The 20901-nt window shown below is 37.1% G+C and overlaps 1 protein-coding gene across 2 annotated transcripts in view; it reads left to right on the top strand.

Annotated features, from left to right (window-relative positions):
* The window catches only part of marchf8 (membrane-associated ring finger (C3HC4) 8), a 111829-nt gene that overhangs the window by 6492 nt on the left and 84436 nt on the right, over positions 1–20901 (top strand). For both annotated transcript variants that reach the window (XM_089116853.1, XM_089116852.1), the window contains exon 2: positions 16006–16187. In XM_089116853.1, the coding sequence (XP_088972979.1) occupies positions 16092–16187 (96 nt within the window). In that variant the 5' untranslated portion in view covers positions 16006–16091. The remainder of the gene's footprint in view (positions 1–16005; positions 16188–20901) is intronic.

Raw genomic sequence — 20901 nt, 5'->3', positions numbered from 1 at the left:
TTAATCCGAGATGCCTCATTCAGATCAACAGCATGCTGTTGTGGTTGTTAAAAGAAGAAAAAAATGCAGTCAGATGGTTGGTCAGATGCAGTTTCTCTAACATTTATTTTGCCTGAACTTAGTTAAATATTAACAAACTCTCTTTCCAACAAGGGCAAAAGGACTGTTATTACAGAATAGCAAGTGGCATTGCTCAGGCATCACTGCAGAATTTAGAGGATTAATACAGTCAGATACTATACAATTTTAAACAACGTCGGCTAGGTGACCGAAAAAAAAGAAAGTTCTTTCAGATGCAATGCAAGTTGTGTTACATTGTAGTGAACAATTACAAGACACGCACACCTTTTCTTCTGAATGAAGTGCATTGATAAATGGCGCACAATAACACAAGAAATGTGTATTAGGAATATTGATTTCATAAAGACCACATGAAAACAAATGGTAACAGTTTAAACTTTAAAAAAAGGATGTTTGGGCGGGATATATTGAAGGGGCTTGTACATTTAGTTTTTCTTTAAAGGTGCAAAACTACGCCCCCTCTGGCGACAATCAAAACTGCAACCAGAGGTGTGCACGCTCATGGATCACACACACACACACACACACACACACACACACACACACACACACACACACACACACACACACACACACGCACGTTTGCACAAACTGTTCAATAACCAAAGGAGCATCAGCCGCACACATCTTTTTGTCATCATGAGGTAATAAATTTATAAATCTGCAAGTCATTTAAAATATAAGAAAGGAAAACATTTGAGTAAATTACACACTTGTGTGTGTGTGTGAGGGGGAAACGGGGGTGGTAGAAAATTTCGGGGTTTTTTTCCATCTATCTCCATGTTGAACTGTTTTATGTGTTTACTGTATCCACTTATGATTGTATCATTATGGAAACACGTTCATGAAACGTGTTTACCCAAACACGTAGGGATAGGGATAGTACCAAAACTGAAACCCAAAAATAAAAGTGCTGTCATCCTTTACTCACCCTCAAATTGTTCCAAATCTGCTTAAATTTGATTTAGATTTGATTTGATTTTGATTTTTTGAAGAAGAAATTTTGAAGAATGTCGGTAACCAAACAGTTGATAAACTCCATTGACTTCCATATGGAAAACATATACTATGGAAGTAAATGGGGTCCATCAACTGTTCTTTAAAATATCTTCTTTTGTGTTCAGCAGAAGAAGGAAATTCATACAGGTTTGAATGGAACAACTTGAGGGTGAGTAAATGATGACAGAATTTTCATTTTTTGGTATATTTTTTGGGAATAAAAGACACAAATCGTTTGATAGATTTGTTGAAAATGTCACCTCATAGGTCCTTTACTTGTAAAGTTTAGACCACAGACAATTGAAAGAGATGACTTTTGAACCAAACTAAAGTCATATCAGGATTCGGACATATTTAAAGCTGATGTAAAGCACAAATGTCATAGTGGCATTTCAGACTACATTGGAGGCTGCAGATTTGAGAGAATGGAGAAACATGAAGCAGACAAACATTGCCGCAGTACTTCTTCGCCTGTAAGACATTGTGTGTGAGAGAGAATTTGGGAGCCGCTCTGCTTCATTTTAAATTCAGACTTGCTGAACAAATTAATGATCACCTTGTTATTAGGACCTTGATACTGCATTATACATTTTCTTCCACAACAGCACCGCTATCCACCTTTCCATTTTTTTCTAATGTAAGAGCAGGTGTGAGTTTCATTAGGAACTTAATTTATTTAAATTAGATTATTTTAGCTGTATAAAAACTGTCTGTTATTCTGCTTGATGTTGCAAACTAGTATTTATTATCACATTACTTTACAACACCAAACGAGTTTTAATAGAGATGGAGTGTACAGCTCTTTGGGCCACTCAAAGAAAAAACAATTATAATCCACTTATGAAATGATGAATTGCAGTGCTGTTCAATCATCATCACTTGTGTGTGCTTATGATGATAGCCCATTCCTGATTAGTATGTACACCACCAAGCAGTAAGTGTGTATAAGGTTGTTTATTTCACAGTTGGGAGCAATTTTATTTGTCATATTTCATATGTATAAAAAGAGAGACGAGTCAAGTCACCTTTATTTATATATAGCCTAGCGCTTTATATAAAAAAGTTTGTTTCAAAGCAGCTTTACAGTGATGCATTTCGGCCGTTGTTCAGCTGAAGTCAGTTCAGTTCATTTCATCTATATAGCAGGTAGCCTATGTAAATCCATGTCATCATCCATGCTCTAGACTTGGATTCTGGTTGGATTCAGATTGTCTTTCCTTGTATTCTTAGGTATTTCCCAAGGGAATCTACCCAGCTTCTCCACAGTGTTTCCATTGTTCATGTTAAAACGTCTTGAGGTCGTGACTTGTTTTTTTATTATGTTCCTTGAGGTTCACTTATTTTGTTAATAAAGTTTCTTGTACAAAACAAATCCAAATATAGTCTATATGCATGCTGAAAAATGATTATTTTTTAATTTTTATCCTAACCCTTTGGAATGGCTCCTTTAAAGTGTCCTTAATGCTTACTTAAAGCGTAGCTTTTTTTGGATATTACCTCATGTAGTGTGTATAGCTGCCTGTAATGAGTTGTCTGTAATTTCAGATTTATTTCCTGCTCGAACTTACCACTTCAGTTCTCACACGCTTTACGAGCAGCGGCTTCATGTGGGCTGAGAAACAGTCTCTCTGACAGCAAGCGTATATAGCTAAATTAGTTGTATTTCACTGCTTACTGTGCTTCAACAATTTAAAATCATTTTTTTAAACCGCAAAACTTAACGTATGCAAACGATAAGCTTTTGTGATTGTTGTGGCACAGCAACGTTACATAAGCATAACCATGATAAAACAAAATCTCTAGAACAGCTTTTACTTTTCTGATAACTCCTTTTTGTGTTTCACAGGAAGCAAAATACAACCACTTAGTATTTCAACTTGGTTTAAAGTAGTAATTAACCACATTACTGCTTGCAGCACATGCTGTGTTTTTATTTTGTTATTGTTCTGCAAATGGCATTTTCCTCTTATTGTGGCAGTAACCTTAAGTTTTATTAAGAGAGGGAGCAGGAAATTCAAGAAAAGATATTTCGTTCCAGTGTAGGATGAAAAATCAATGATACTGATTTTTGCACTTTCGTCTCAGTGCTCAGTGCCCTCCCCGCTGTCCATGCGAGTGTTGGAGACCGAATGACTGTGGACCTGTGAATTGATTCAGCGGTGCCTTGTATTGGGCAATTTTGTAGAATCACACATTACTTTATTGCCTTTCTTTTTATAACAGAAAGATGGACATTCTCGTTCTCCTGCAGTTGTGAAAATGTCTAGTAACCAGAATTTTATTTAACATTGTAAAATGTTTTTTAACAGACCTTAGAGTAGGCCTACTACTATAGCCTAATTCTTGAAAAATGAAAAACTCCGGGTGCAGATTTCATGTTGGCCTGGTCCAAGCACAATGCTTAAAGGAGTAGTTCACTTTTAAAAAAACTTTTGCTGATAATTTACTCACCCCCATGTCATCCAAATATATTCATGTCAGTCGAAAAGAAATTAAGGTTTTTGATGAAAACATTCCAGCATTTTTCTCCATATAATGGACTTCAATGGGAACCAAACGGTTCAAGGTCCAAAAGACAGTTTCAGTGCAAACTGTTCAAAGGGCTTTAAACGATTCCAGACGATGAAACAAGCGAAACGATCGCTCATTTAAAAAAAATAACAAAGTTTAAGTTTTATAAGATCAAACAGTGACACGAAAAAAGATTAGTTCATTTTTGAATTCGAACAGGAGAGTCACAGAACAGAGCAAGGCGACCACTGAGCTTATAAAACTTAAACTTTGTTATTTATTTTTTAAATGAGCGCTCGTTTCGCTTGATAAGACCATTATTCATCGTCTGAAATCATTTAAAGCCCTTTGAACAGTTTGCAGTTTGTACTGAAACTGTCTTTTGGACTTTCAACCGTTTGGTTCCCATTGAAGTCCATTATATGGAGAAAAATCCTGGAATGTTTTCATCAAAAACCTTAATTTCTTTTCGACTGAAGAAAGACATGGATATCTTGGATGACATGGGGGTGAGTAAAGTGAACTACTCCTTTAACAGATCAGTAGTTTATAAACATTTAAATATAAAAAAAAAAAATACTATGTAAGATGTACTTCAGTCAAAAGTTTGGTGTCAGAAAGATTTGTTTTAAATAAATGAATACTTTTGTTATGCAAGGATGGATTATTATAATATGTTAACTATATCTTATATAAGGCACACATCAAACACCTCATATTCTGTACAAATGGTACTATGGCGCAAACATGGTTTCATATACTAAGTTGCTTGACTAGATACTGCCAGAAGGTTACAAGGAAACCTTTGCATGACCCAATTTAAATTCACGCATTATGCGTTGATTTTTGCATCCAATGTTTATGCGTTCAGAAACAAGAACACGTTCTGTGCACCTCATTTTGCACACTAACCATCCATTGACATTTTGATAGAAGAATTTTGAAGATATTTGGTATATATATCCAGTGACACTGATATATCCCTAGCAATAATTTCGATGTCCCCGTCCCCACCAATTTCAAAATCAAACCTGGGCGCTATTTGAATTTTATTCAATTACAATCAGCAAAATCACATAATAAGATAGTTACACCATCTGTGCTCTGTTTTATGCAAAATTGCAATTTTTCACTACCTCTGTGCTTTTTAGGGACTCTTTTTGATGTTTTGATGCAGTCTGCAGTTTCACCTCCCTCGCTACATTTTCAAGGCGTTTCATCTCCTCTTGCATAAGATGAAGTCATCCGCCATCCAGTTTCCTTCTGTGCTCTGCTCTGAATCTGTATTGAATATGGAGAGACGCTTTGACAGAAACTACAACTAATGCTGAAAATCTGGGAAAGTCTGCTGTCTCCATAAAATTTGCAGGATTTGTCTTCAAAGTGTGAGGGAGGTTTACTTTCTTAGAATGCTCTTCCTCTTTGAGCCTGCAGAGAGCCTGTGAGCCTGTGAATGTGTGTGTTCAAAACTGCATGTACCCTGAGGTCATGTGTTCCTTAGTCTCACAAGCCCAAACTTTCACTATCAGCATGAAATCCAGTTCTTGTTTTTCAGCAAGTACCGCCTAAAAAAGGTCTGATTGACACAAAAACCACCAATCAAAGTTAGTTTTAAAGTGTTTGTTTGTCTGAAACAGCTTTACTTTACAGTTGAATTCAGGATTAGGAAATAATAATAATATTGTATGACATTCTGACGTTTTGCAAATATTTCCTTTCCACCGCAGATGCATTACAGAAACCCATGTTTATCTATTATAAACTGAGCTAACATTCAAATGTGATAGTGATGATGACTTTAACTTATTCAGACGACTTTACTGTAGATGTGACTGCATTGAGGAAGGAGGTGGTCAATGGCGTGACACTTCGCTCCATAAATTACAGCGTTCCAAAAGCACAACGTGTTTACGCACAAACATTATGATAATTTATTCTTGGGCTTGAATGTGAAATGAAGGAATGAAAGTACTGCTGTGCAGCACAGAGTGTGTGAGGATCAGCAGGCTTTCATCAGTACACATCAAGTCCGGTTTATCCCGCTCTAATCTCTTAACAGTCTGTGAGGATGTTCCAGCACTGGCGGAGTTTGTGTCCCGTTCTGATCTTGAGGTCATGTAATATAGCACACTGATTGGGTTTAAGCCAGTAAGCCACTTATTAAGCTTTGAATAATTTTCTGATATCATCACTCCGGTCACATATGACACAACCTGACGTTATCCATTTGGTTAAAATCTATCGGATGCTAGATAATAAGGCGTGTGATTGTGTGACCTGTTCAGAGAAAACAGATAAATCCTGTTGTCGCTTGCTACTGGAAACAGAACATTTAAAAAATGCAACTAAGGTGCTTTATAAAGTGCAAGAGATTAGAGATTATTTTTACACGACAATGATGGACTAAAATGGATATCAACGCTGCCAACACGATTCCCCTTCACACAGATCTGCGAAAATGACTAAAAAAGCTGTATTTATGCATGCCAGGCCAGTAGATGGCGACGTCACTTTGTCAAGAAAAACCCCTATCCATGTGCATGATGTCACTATTTTCACAAATTCATGTTTTTGTTGTATAAATGGAGACGTTTTATAAAACTTGCATATTCAGGTCCCCAAAATGCAGTTGTCGGTGAAAATTCAAGGAAAGATATTGAACTTATTCATTACCTCTGTGCTTTTTAGGGACTCTTTTTGATGTTTTGATGCAGTCTACTGTTTCACCTTCCTCACTAAATTTTCTAAATGTTTCATCTCCTCTTGCAAAAGATGAAGTCATCCGCCATGCAGTTTATTCCTGTGCTCTGATCTGAATCTGTGTGGAATATGGTGTTTTTTTAAGCAATTTTTAAGTTTTTAAGCAATTTAGGATATTTACACGTCAACGGTGTACTAAAAACAGACAACAACACTATCTACACGATCTCTGTTTGCAAAGATCCAACGCATTCTCATCCAACGCACATGGCACCCTTTAACGTCTAATGAGACGCTTCGGTTATGGTTAAGTTTAGGTATGGTGTAGGGTTAGGGTTAGACCACTAGGGGGCGCCTTCTGCCCAAATATATCTGCGTCTCATTTGACGTTAAAGGGTGCCATGTGCGTTGGATATTTACGCTTTTGCAAAAGCGTCGTATATGGCGCTTTGGGATGAGAACGGGATCAAAGATCTGCGAAAATTACTAAAAAGGCTGTATTATGGCGATGTCACTGTGTCAAGAAACACCCCACGAACAGGTAATACGCTATGCATGCACGAACATGCAACACACATGCGCATGACATCACTGTTTTCACAAATTCACGTTTTTGTTGTTTACACAGAGAAGGTAAAGGCATCGTTTTCAAAAATTGGCAGTTTGAAACCCGTTTTCTAAAGCTTGCTTTTTCAGGCCCCCAAAACACAGTTGTCGTGTCAAAAAATGGCCAAAAATGTTTCGTTTTCAGTTGAGATCGGTCGTGTAACAATACAAAAAAACACCTAAACAAGCAGACCAAGGTCTTCAGAGTTACTAAAAATTATAGGTGGACGAGTTTGATAAGGGTCTGAACTAAACTCTGCAGGACAGTGGCCCTCCAGGGCTGGTTTTGAGGAACCCTGCCCTACACCTAATCTATATGTCCCCACAAGGTAAAACATGTCTGATATTACTAGCCTTGTTGGGACATTTGATCCCCATAACATAAGGGCAGGTGTTCTCAACTCTGGACCACAAGATTGACATTCCTGCAGAGTTTAGAACCAATCCTAATCAAACACGCCTAATCAAGATCTTTAGGATTAGGAAGTTAAAAGCAGGTCAGTTTAATCAAGGTTAGAGCTAAACCGCAAGAAAGTGGACCTCCAGGGCCAGAGTTGAGACAACCACACACACGCTGACCACTGAAGTAAATAACATTGATTAGACCATTACTGTGGCACCTGTCAAGGGGTGGGGTAAATTAGGCAGCAAGTGAACTGTCAGTTCTTGAATTTAATGTGATGGAAGCAGGACAAATTGGCAAGCCAAAAGATCTGAGTGACTTTGACAAGGGACAAATAGTGTTGGCTGGACAACTGGGTCAGAGCATCTCCAAATAAGCTTGTCTTGTGTGTTGTTCCTGGTATGTAGTGGTTAGTATTTACCAAAATTGGTGGAAGGAAGGACAACTGGTGACGCAAGGTCAAAGGTGCCAAAGGCTCATTGATGCACGTGTGGAGTGAAGGCTAGGGTGTCTGATCCGATCACACAAAAGAGCTACTGTAGTTCACTTTGCTGAAAGATTTAATACTGCCCATGATAGAAAGGTGTCAGAACGTGCAGTGAATCACAGTTTGCTGTGTATGGGGCCGGGAGTGGAACTGGACCATGGAGCAATCGAAGAAGGTTGCCTGTCTGATGAATCACGTAGTAAATATAGTATATAAAAAAATTACAGATTTGTAAATCAATATTTGTTTTTCCTTTATCTGATATATCCACGCTATGTAAGATTGCCAGATCGCGTTTCTGTAGTCCGAATAAGACATAAGAAAACTACAAATTTGAGGCTAAATTATTTGCGACAGCGGTAACGGACAATTACGCTTCCAACCTGTAGGGCGACCGCAGAGGAAAAGTTACTTGGTGTTGCTTTAAATTTAGAGTATTTTACAGCTTGACAAGCTTTCCCAACAATCAGTTTCTGTATGTAAACACAGATCATACAAGCAGAAGTTTAGCTGTTTTCAGTCTGGAGGAATGACCATTGGGAACGTCTAACTGTGTCACCTTTACAGTTGCACGGATGAATAAATCTGGGTTAGAGTCTTGGCACTCAGTGTGATCTCGCGCACTAGAGACCACTGCAGAAAAAAATTCTAGAGAGGGGAAACACACAGGCTCAGGCCCATATCTTAGATGGATCCAATGCTGTATCGATCTCATATATTTCCAGCGCCAGCTGCTCATTGATGGATAGTCCTTTCTGGAAGCTGGGTAATTTACCAGCCTGATCAGTTCAGTGCACCGAGCAGCTACTCTCTCTTATTGTCGTAGATTTAAGGCCTCACAACAAGAAACATAACTATGGCAGTAACCATGTTTGTGCCCACACCAAGGGACGATCATTTTCTTTATTCTATAATTCATTCATATACTTATAAATCCCTCTAAAAATCAAAAGAAATCAAAATCAAAAAAGCAACCAAATATGGCATTGTTACTGATGCACATCTATGTACAAGCAGTTTTGATTGGTTTATTTAAAAAAATTGTCAGTCTCACAAGATTTGAACTGCAAACGACAACAAGAAATATTACTCTGACACTCATCCTCATAATCTCATGTTCAGATCCGGATCCCCCCCTTAAAGTGTGGTCACTTTTAACGTTTGGTGAATTTCCATGTGTGTTTCAATAGGAATCCACACAATTTGCAGTGGTTTCAAGTTGGTAAAAAGTATTTGGTGCTTATTTTGAAAGTTGTGCTTCAGACATCACTATTCTATTGACGATAGACCATGGATTTGCCCATGAAATTACAATGTGTCCGCACTTTAAAGAGCACCTATAATAGCATTTGAAATGTTCCTATTTTTGTTTCGGGAGTTCCCATAAACAGTTTAACATGCACGCAATGATAAAAAACACTTTATTTGTCTTATAATACACATTTATTTTTACCCGATTTGCTCAACGACTCCCAAATGATTCGTTCGACGATTCATTTTCCCAAACACCTCCTTTGAGTGACGCGAATCTGCGGCGATTGGTCAAATGACCCAGTCAGTTGTTATTGGTAAACCGTAGGCATCACCATTAATGGATTATAGCTTGTCAAGTGTTGAAAATTGTATACAGTATATGAACAAATGTGTCAGAAAAAGTGCACTTTCCACACTTGTCCCTTACTTCAAGAGCGAGCTTTCCCGGCGAAACTCACATTGCGGCGGCTTTTGAGGGGCACTGCTTATTATATAGAGCGAAAATACGGAAAATTAAGCTTGTGAAACATTGTTAGCCTTGCCTTTTTAGCGGCAATGGGGTTTAAATAACTTTTGGCTAAGTCGTTTAGGAGGTAATTGCCATTTTTTTAGTGAATATCTGGGGAATGTCAAAAACAGAACTAACTTTACCCTCTTAGAAGCTGCGCGGAGTGTACACAACACGCACAACACAATATAACTATATTGTGCATGCTACAGAAAACATAACAGCAAACATTATTATTAATACTTACAGATTGTAATTCGGAGGAGGACGAACCTGAGCCCTCCTTCGGGAACAACCGGCTTGCGAATCCACATTTGAATTCGTCATTAAAATGATGAGAACACAAGGTTCGGGCTGTACTGTTGTGGTATCGTTGCAAATATGTCTCTAACCACTGATTCTTCACATGCTCGTCCCTGGGCAATGAAAACAAGTTGCTGAACTGTCTTTGCAATCACAGCGTCTTCTCGACATGATGCTATTCAGCTGAAGTATTTGAATGTGTTCTAGAGACTTCAAGTTTACACTTCCGTCTGCGCGCGCAGTTGTTGGGAGCGGCCAATGAGCTAATGTTTCGTATCTACGTCACTACGCAACAGCTAATGACTCATTTCAAAAACAATTCATTTCATAGACTCAGAGTCGACTCTCACTTTTGAACGACAATAACTTTATATACGGTGCACTTTCAGATATAAATCTTTGCAGGATGTTTTCATTTCCTTAGAGCTATATTCCACACTACATGAACAGTCATTTTCAAAAATCCATGATAGGGGCTCTTTAAAGTTGGCATGAAACAGAAGTTTTCTTCACTTAATCTATATCCAAGTGAAATGGCTTCTCGAATGAGAACCTGTAGGGAAGGACTTAATTTTGTCCATCGGAAATTGATTGGATTGTTGGAATGATTGTCCCATCCTCGCGCCAGTAAACACATCATCAGAGAAGAGAAGATATGTTGTTGCAAAAGAGAGGGGAACTTATTTTGAGGATTAGGGCACATGAATAAATAGTTTATATGAAATAGTTCAATATTCCATAAAAGTTTTAGATTTCATGGTGACTTCAAGACTGAAGTCCCTGCTTTGCATCCTGTGAACGCTGGATGTTGTGAAGCAAACGGTACACTTTATCAAATGCAGCCAGCAGGGATCCATTGCTGTTCCTCTCAGCCCTTTTCCCCCTCATGATCTTGACCTTGATGACTGGAGTCTGATTTGAGCTGAGAAAAATATTCAGATCTATTTGTTATTCTCTTTGTGGTTTGTATGTCTGATTTACCTCTGTAATCGAATCCAACGCAATTTTTTTTCACTATGTACTGTCTAAGACAAGCTGCAAAACCATATTATTTATTATTTTATCTTTATCAAGAATTTATCACAGTTTTGCTCTCTGAAACTCCACAAAAATAATGAGTATGCTCTGAGCCATTGATGCCAGAGAGAGACATATTTCCCTACTTAAAGTCCAGATGCTAACCATGACAACTAGGTTTGAATGTTGTTGTTTTTTTCTTTTTTTTACAAAATCTCATTTGTGTTTGTGCAAAACTCTCTAGCTGTGTATCAATTTGCATACAAAAAGCACTTCAAATCCCAGATGATACACTTAATTAACCGCAAAAAAATGTTGGACGCTTCAAACACTCAACTGTTGCAGCTTACTTTACTGAGCGGAAGGGACTCAATGCTGGATGACAAAATAACCTTCTAAAATTCATACACTTGACAGAATTCAAATAAGTATGTAGTGTATAGTAGGGCATTTTGGGACACAACTTCTCTTTTGCTATTTTGAAGCTGAACGGTTCTGAGAGGTTTTTCGTCAATTGCTATGAAGTTAATAGAACATTGCTAGGTGGTGGCTTAATGGCCCACTCCAAATCTCTATAATATTCTGTTCTCTAGAGAGCTCTGGTTGCTCTTTCATTGTTAGGTGCCATTCACCAGAACAAGTTTTTATGGTTAAAACGTGAGATGTTGACTACAGGTCTAGAGCTTCTTTTAACTCAAGCGCTGCATGTTTTAGAACACAGTTTCATGCATGAGACACTGCAAAAGACATGAACGCAATGGTCAAACACATCCATCATAAAAGAACACTGGAAAAGTGTTGTGTGAAGGTGCGGTCAGTTCAAGTTAGGTGACTTTGTGAATTTGTATCACATGAAGACATGACCAATAAATGTTTGATAGGTCATGGCGTGACCTTTTAGCTAAATTAAAGGGTTAGTTCACCCAAAAATGAAAATTAAGTCATTAATTACTCACCCCCATGCTGTACCAACCCCGTAAGACCTTCGTTCGTCTTCGGAACACAAATGAAGATATTTTTGATTAAATTTGAGAGCTGTATAACTACCACATTGGCTCCTAAGGGACTGCCTCTTGACGGCCCAGAAAGTCAATGAAGAAAATGTTTAAATATCCCAAGTGACTACCGTGGCTCAACTATATGTTTATCAAGCGACGCGAATACTTTTTGTGCGAAAAAAGAAACAAAAATAACGAGTTTATTCGACTATTTCTTTTCTTCCTTGTAGGCCAGAACGAGACTTCCTTAGATTTCCACGACGCATGCGCGAGAATTGCGATCTGCTTACACCAGGTTACACTACTTCAGATCGCAATTCTCGCGCATGCGTCGTGGAAATCTAAGGAAGTCTCATTGTGACTTAATTTTCATTTTTGGGTGAACTAACCCTTTAACTCCAATTGGAATTCACATGAGGGCATCATGCAGATTATGTTTATGCTCAAGATGGTTATGTAAATTTGCTGCGTTCGTTGACTATCAGAAAACTGCTTCGTTTGATAGTGACTTTGCAGTACATCTTTATGACATTGACATTGGACCATTTTTGCATGTGAAGTATGGCTGCAGGTTTGCAGGGTTTACATTTTTTATTTGTTTCTAATTGGAATTGATTGTTACATATAATTTATGTTTTTAAATAGGCTCCACATAGTGTGACGTTATATCTCATGTATCACTTATCTTCTGTAGCACAAACACTAAGATGAGTTACACGCCGACGATAAATGCTTATGTTTATGGGTTTGTTCAAACCCGAGCAATAAACATAATAATACTTGCTTTTTGCTCAATACACACACGGCATGGGAAGTTCTACCCTGATCGACTGTGCTGAAGTTTCTGGTACCGTGCATGCGTAAAAATAGACATATTCACTTTGCACCGCTCATTTAGATCCTGAATTGGGAGAGACCTCATGCATTAGTCATCCTTTCACAGGATTCAAGACTGTGATTTATTATTATTATTATTAAATCAGATTTCAGGAAAACCTCAAAGGGTTTAGTTAGTTGACCAGTTGCTTTTCAGTAAAACAAAAGCGATGAGATGATGTTTTTTTTTGCGTCTTTTCTTCCATTGACGCACAAGATTTGCCTTAAGCTGTTTAACATGGTTACCCAACATCAAAACTCCATGTTTACCTACAGAAATGACACCATGGCCCAGGATATTATAGATCCATCATCATGTCACACATCTCATGTGCTTGGCAGTAATCCATATCCTCCTGCCTTTGTTTTAGAGAGCTGAAAATGATTCTCGCTCGGCCTATTGATCCGACGGCACATGAGTGATTGCAGTCACGTGCCCCCTGCTTTAATGCGGTGTGATTAGTACAGGCTGTTGATCAGTCATGTGGAGCAGTTTCTGCTCAGATAACTGTCCTGCTGTGAGCCCTAGATCCATATGAACTGACCAGCTGTTCTGTGAGCAGCTTATGAATTAATGACACTTTTGATGCCAAAGAGGGAGGATTGTATTCGCTCCTCCCCCATGTGTTGACCACTATAACAAGATCATAATATGCATGCACTGATAATTACACAACCAAATGTGAAAAGGACTTCAATTTCTTGTCTATGTAGGATCCTAAAAGCTAGGACTAGTTTCCACTTTCCAAGAGTGTCTTGTACTCCAGTGGAAGCAAGAACATCTCATCCTTTGCGGATGTCACGTGATCAATATATCAATATGTGTGTGTGTGTGTTTAAAATGTTTTTTGAAAGAAGTCTCTTCTTACCTTCTAAGGCTGCTTTTTTTGATGAATGATTTTGATGAAAAATACAGTTAAAACAATATTTGTGAAATATTAAAAATATTTTTTTTCTTTTTTATGTATTTTCCAATGTAATATATTCTTGTGATGGCAAAGCTGTTTTTTTTTCCAACAGTTTTGATCCCTTGGGATCCTTCTGAAATTATTGAATATGCTGATTTTAGTGCTTAAAGGGGTCATGAACTGGCTTTTTAAATGTTTTCTGAGGTCAACTTATGACGTTCGCTTGGTTTTTGCATTCAAAAACACTGAAACAAGAGATATTCAGTACCATCATGTACTATTTGTCATGCTGCATGCATTAGTCTTTTAAGTAAACCAGCAGACAGGGCTTAACTGTACGTCTTCATTGTTCAGTGCCAAACTGGTGGATTTGGTCTAATGCCAGTGGTGGTCACTGTGGAAATATAGATGCAAAGTCTTACCCACACATCACAACCGTTGGCATGGTCACAAAATAGGGAGAAACTGAATTGCCGTCATGGTTGCAGCAGATGGTGGTAGAAGTTGAACTGCCTTTATAAGCAGATTTAGCAGTATGGCATGAGGTCTTTGTTCTCCTTCAAGGAATGCGTTTTATTATGGAGAATACTGGAGCTGATTTGTAATTGGTGAATCAGCTTTTAACTGCTGCTTCTCATTTCCTTGCTCCCTGCATGAGACTTGATGTTTTTGTAGTTCAATTAATATGCTGCAGTGTTTCTGACTGCTTAACGGGATTTTTCACCAAGTGGGAAGTTTTCCAATTCTACATCCTTGTTGGACTTGGAAAGAAATTCCCAGCAACCAATCACATTTCAGTGTTTGGATTAGACTCCAACAAGATTTTTATCAACCCATTATTTCATTCCATTTGCTATTACACACAAAAATCGATAGCCTTTTCTTGATCTGGCAAGATCATATGATTTGGCAACATCAGGCTTTATTTATGCATTTGTTTTTTTTTTTTATACAGTCCACCGTAGTATATCGTAAAAGTTTTGTTTACAACATATAGTTCTTAGTTAATATAGTGAACACTTTTGATGATAATTGTTGGATTTGCCATTGTAATGCCATCAAATTTATGAGATTTATAAGAAAAATTGAAATAGTGTATTTAAATTAGGCCATTGTGAATGGTTTATTCACAAAAGTCAGCATTATTACCCGGCTCTGTTAAAGGGATGCTCCACTTTTTTTGGAAATAGGCTCATTTTACAACTCCCCCAGAGTTAAACGGTTGAGTTTTACCGTTTTCGAATCCATTCAGCCGATTTTCTGACATTTAGAGGACTATCAGTAACCAGACAGTTTCAGGTCTCATTGACTTCCATAGTAGGAAAAAATATATGCTATGGTAGTCAATGAGACCAGAAAATGTCTGGTTACTGATATTCTTCTAAATATCAGAAAATTGGCTGAATGGATTCGAAAACGGTAAAACTGTTTAACTCTGAGGGAGTTGTAAAATGAGCCTATTTCCAAAAAAAAGTGGAGTATCCCTTTAACATTGCACTATTACTGTCCCCAGAACATGGTTATAAGTGTAAGCTCACAGATTTTCAACCCGTTTTGTATTGTTACAATATCGGTAGTATATGTAAATAATAAACAGTTTATACTTTATCTACCTGGGGGGGAGAAATTCCTGACAGCTTTTGACAGCTCCAGGGCTTTCGTTTAAACTACAGATTGTACTTTTGCAATTGTGTATCCCCGCCCACTAACAGACGGATAAACAGAGAGTTATTAACAGAAAAGTTCATCAATGAAAATTGCATCAAACTTTGTCTACTCGATTAAAACCGCATTATGGTAAAAAATACTATGCAAAAGCCTCTTTCTTCAGGGGACTGAGCAGACGGTGCTCCACGTTCCTTTTCTTCCTAATTAACTGATGGAACGCTTCAAATCAAGCAGCTTTACCCATAAAGTTACACATGGAAAACAGTGTCAGTGTCTCGTTTCATCAGAAGTGCAACTTCATTTTCTACTTTTGTAAGCAAATCTCCAGTGTGTTCATTCATGTTTTAACTCACGGATGTCTGACCGCGACTGACTGAACAGGCCTAATAAATCAGAAAAGATTTTTTTCGGAGCCTCCACGCACACCTACCTATGACGTAATCGCCATCGACCGATTGTAATTCTAATAGCTGGAGCAAACATCAAACTTCGTTTCGGCCTGATTTTGTTTGAAATCAGTTTGTTCATCAATTTCGATTGAAGTGTATCGGGGGATTTATGCCTCTAACGACAATACAAGAGATATTTGTGTGCATTTTCTGTTCCTCATAACAGTAGGAATTCATAAAATGATGATTAAATGTTTGGATTATTTACTTCTTATTTCTTTTTTTCCTCTGTGTCAGATTTGGATTAGTGGTTCTTTCCATCATGCCGGTGCTGGTGGACAGACTTCAGCTTCAGAGAGTGTGAGCTCCACGGAACTGCGGGGATGAACATGCCATTGCACCAAATCTCTGTCATCCCTCGTGATGTCACTTCCTCCCGGGTGTCCAGCAGCGGGAAGGGAAAGGAAAAGGACAAACAGGTTTGTCTTCCAACTGATAGACATAGAAAAACAGGCGGCACTATAATCTGTGACCCTTAAACTCTCATCCTCGTTGCGGCTGAAAGACAGTATCCTGTTTTTACAGTTCGGAACATTTAGTTTGTCCGCCCCAAACTCGACATGGAAAAGAATGGCATTTAGAGACAAACCTTGTACGCACACATATTCCTCTGTCTGGGCCGTAAATGCTTGTTTGTTCCTCAGTCGTTCTGTGAACTCAACTTCAACTACTGTTTAAATTGTGCTTTCGTGGAACAGCCCAAATTTTGCAAATTACTGACACAGATGATAATAAGGGAAGTAGGCAAAGTAGAGGAAGTGGCACATACACAAGAGTGGGTGCTTGTGGGGGGGGGGGGGGGCTGGTTTCCAGTAAGAGATAGGAATTGCAGATAGGAATTGTATGTGCTGTTAGTGAGGAGAACTATAAAACAAAGTGTGATTGACATCATGGTTCCTGCTGGCTTTGTGTTGATTGCTAAAGAGGTCATTTTTTCATTTTTTTAGGATTTGTTTCATGTTTGGCAAAGGTTTCTGCACCAAACAAGTCATAATTTAGTTCAAATTAGCATTTTATGCTTCTCTTAAACTTATAAATTACTTGGAATGATATTTTTTTTTTGCGCTTACTTAACATGAGGTCCCAAGTGACTCAAGTGAATGAATCATCATTACCAGTTTGCATTATTTCATTACTATTCTTTGTTATCTTTAATTTCGGATTACTGATAAGTAATTATGGCAGATAACCAATAAATGGCCGAAATCAAATTTCTATATGATTCTTTCAAAATAAATACAAAAAAAAAAAAATTCTACAAATGAATTTAGGCATCACAGCATAATAATGTACAGTATTAAAAAATGGATATTCATTTTAAGATTTGCGAAAGATTGTATTTAGCAGTGTTTTTTATTTATAAGAGTTTCTATTTTGTAATCATCTCACTCTTATCATTTAGGCAGTATTTATTTGGCATTCTTGCAGTATAAACAGTAATATTGTGAAATAACAGTTTTATCCCTGTTTTATTTAATGACTAATTTTATTCCTTTGACGGCAAAGCTGAATCTTCAGCACCATTACTCTTGTAACTATTGTATCATAATAAATGCATTTGCCTTCTTTACTTTTTTTAAACATTATAGATTATCATAAATGATAGTGGAGTATATGGAACTCGTATATCTCCTTTAACAAGATATATTTTCTTTATAAAACGAATATTTCGGAATGGATATGATGGCTTCATGCCAGTGAGAGACTTTTGGAATCATTGGATCGATTCTGTGTCAAATGTGGGGAAGCTGATCTCAGCAGTATAATGAGAGGTAAACTGGTCGATAAAGTGAAGCCTGGACTAGTGTGATGTTGTGCAGCCATGTGGCTCATGACATTAACGTATCCGAAAGATATTTGGCACTAAGATTTTATCTGAGAACTGAAGACTTATCTTACTGAGAAGTCTGAGTCAAAAACACTTGGACCCAAAGGAATCTTAATATTTACCCTCATCATTTTTCAGCTTGTGCAGCAGCTCTTTAGCAGTGCTCTCTCGCCCTCAGAGCAAGGCTGGATGCCGGTGACACTAATGAGTGTTGTTTCATTGGTGGACCATCAGCTGTTTGTTTGTCAGAGCCAGGCAGGAAACAGGAGACAGGCTGTTTTTATTCTTATTCTTTTCTTTGGCTAAATGGCCTCAAGTGACTAAGGTAGCAGGAAGTCTGTTGCATTCGAAATGCCATGTCAATCATCATTCCCAGTCTATACTTTTTAAGAATAACTTCAGCAAAGGGGTCTATATGTGTAAATTTATAGCGTTTGGCAGTTGAGTCTGACCTAGAGGCATTTTGATTATTTTTGTAATAGAGTTGCAGTCCTGTGTACTCTGTCCAGGTGTGGGGTGTTGCTGGTGGTGGGGGGTCTGTCAGTTTGGTTTGTTGCCGTTTCATTCTGGGTGGCAAAATGCCACCCAGATATTATTTATATATATATATATATATATATAAAATATTATTATGGATTTCTTTCATGGTTTCTTTTATAATGGATCTGTAGACTAAAGAAAAGATGCAACAACAGACATTTAGGCAGATGTTGTAGTGTATGAGTGAATATCATGAAGAACATGTCCAGGTCAAATCATTTGTAATAAATATTATTTGTAATATTTATAATTATATATAATACACACACACACACATATATATATATATATATATATATATACTATTATTCTATTTATTAATAAGAATTAGCTTTTTTATATTTTCAGGTTTCATTTTAGTTTTAGTCGTTTTGTTGTGCTTTTTACATTTTTATTAGTTTTGTTATAAATTAATGAATTAATTTATTTTTAATTAGATTTAATTTATTTTTATGTCAATTTTTGTACTTTTAGTAGAATTTAAAAAAAATAGTTAAAGTTTTAGTTAACAATAACACACACAAACACACACACATATACACATTACAACAAATAATGCCATTATAGATCATTACCTTACAATTATATATACATATTGGGGTAGAAATGTTCTTCATGAAAATAATGTCACCATGCAAAACCGGTTTCATTTTCTTTATGCAAAATGTACTTTCCATTTAAAACGTACTTTCTTATTTCTTTCTTTTGATTTTTGAGCTGAAATGATGTTCCCGACGACAGGCTTTGTGAGACTCGCCCTATATCAGTCCTGACACTCAGTGTAGTTTATGAGGCTCTTTTGATTGATGCTGATTGGTCAGATGCAGAGAGACGGGTGATGGGCCATTAAAATTATTCACCAAGACATGCTAATCAAACCCCACATGAATTTAATGACCATAATCTTTCAAAGCTCCATCAGTGGATTATGCTGCGTTTAGTATGACCCTTTTATGCACAAACACGAAGTGTTTTTCAGCAGGTTTGAGGAGATTTTTCGTACACTTTGTTGCCTAATATAAATGATTATGTTTCCCTTCTTTCATTAATAATTTCCTAGAATTGAGCTTCACACTAAATCTCTTGGAGTCTGGACAATTCTTTGCTCTTAACACCTAGAGTTTGTCTTTCACACAGACTGAAGAGTTGGCACCAGCCACAGTATGGTTTACCTCTCGCTCAGAATACAGATCAGCTGGGAGGAGTATCGCCATTAGGAAAAGAAAGCACAGCCCATCTGCCTGTTGCAGACAACTCCTCCTCTGTGTGTCAGTGGAAAGAAACCCTCATTCCCTCTGCTTTAGATTCAGCGCCAGCTGCCATTGCGGATGCAGTGCTGTTGAATGATCTGAAATGAACAAATGTCAGAAATATCAGGTACATAAACTGTTATTTCTTTGTTTTGTTTTGCTGGTACAATCTGTTCAACCTCACATCGATGTCATGTTGGTCCTTTGAATAAAATCGTGTCTAAGGCAGTCACTGACTGGTAAAATCTACCACCATCTTTCTTAAATGGATGTCAGGAGGCATTAGTGTATCTCAATGCCTGAAATACACCATCACCAGGCAGGCACAGATGGAATCTGCAGGCTTGGGTCCTCGTTTTTTGCCACTTTTATCGAGAGGGAGCCCGACACAAACTTTGATTACCCACACTTAAAAGCAAATAGTTCACCCTAATTTTTTTTTTCTTCATAATTTACTCACCCTCATAGTCATAGCATTCCAAACCTGTATGACTTTCTTCTACAGAAGACAAAACAAGATATTTTGAAGAACTGTTTTTGGAGTTATTGGAGACCCCATTGATTTATATTGTGTACAAACAATTGATATTAGTATCTCTATTTGTATTCAACAGAGAAAGATAGTCATACAGGTTTGTAATAATATGAGGGTAAGTAATGACTTTTTAACATTTTGGACTAGATATTTGTTTACCGCCACGTCATGTCTAAGCATGTGCACTAAACATTAGGCCATGCCGCAGAATTGTATTTATTATTTATTTGATGAAGGTACACTACTATTCAAAAGTTTGGTCGGCTTAATGTTTTTTGAAAGACGTCTCTAATACTAACCAAGGCTGCGTTTATTTGATTAAAAATACAGTAAAATCAGTAATATTGTGAAGTTTTATCAACATTTTTAAATTAGTAATTTTTCAAATTAGTAATCTGTCACATTATCCTTTAGAAATCATTCTAATATGGTAAATTGCTGCTCAATAAACATTTCTTATTATCACATTTTAAAACTTAATATTTTTGTGGAAACCGTTTTTTACCGAAACAACATTTTTTTTTTCTTCATGATTTTTTAATGAATAGAAAGTAAAAAAAAAAACAAAAAAAACAGTTTTTATTTGAAAGAGAAATCTTGTGCGGCATTATAAATGTCTTTACTGTCACTTTTCATCAGTTAAAAGCATCCTTGCTAAATAAAAGCATTAATTATTTTTTTTGTAATTACCACCACAAACTTTTGAACTGCAGAGTACACTCATAGAAATGTTTTTTTATGAACGTCGTGTACCATGGTAATACCATAGTATTGTTTGAATCACCTCAGAGTCTAATATAAATACCATCATATGTGAAAATGATTCAGTTGTATAGCTTATATCAAAGTATGACATTACCATCGCACACAATCACTGTGTCATGCAGGAAAGGAATGTGAAAATCACACTGAAAGCATGGAACTGTTCTGAGGTTTACATTTACATTTACTCATTTAGCTGACGCTTTTATCCAAAGTGA

Source organism: Pimephales promelas, chromosome 11 (assembly GCF_988280905.1).
Source record: "Pimephales promelas chromosome 11, fPimPro1.hap1.1, whole genome shotgun sequence".
Taxonomy (NCBI): Eukaryota; Metazoa; Chordata; class Actinopteri; order Cypriniformes; family Leuciscidae; genus Pimephales; species Pimephales promelas.
This window is presented reverse-complemented; position numbering and strand designations above follow the sequence as displayed.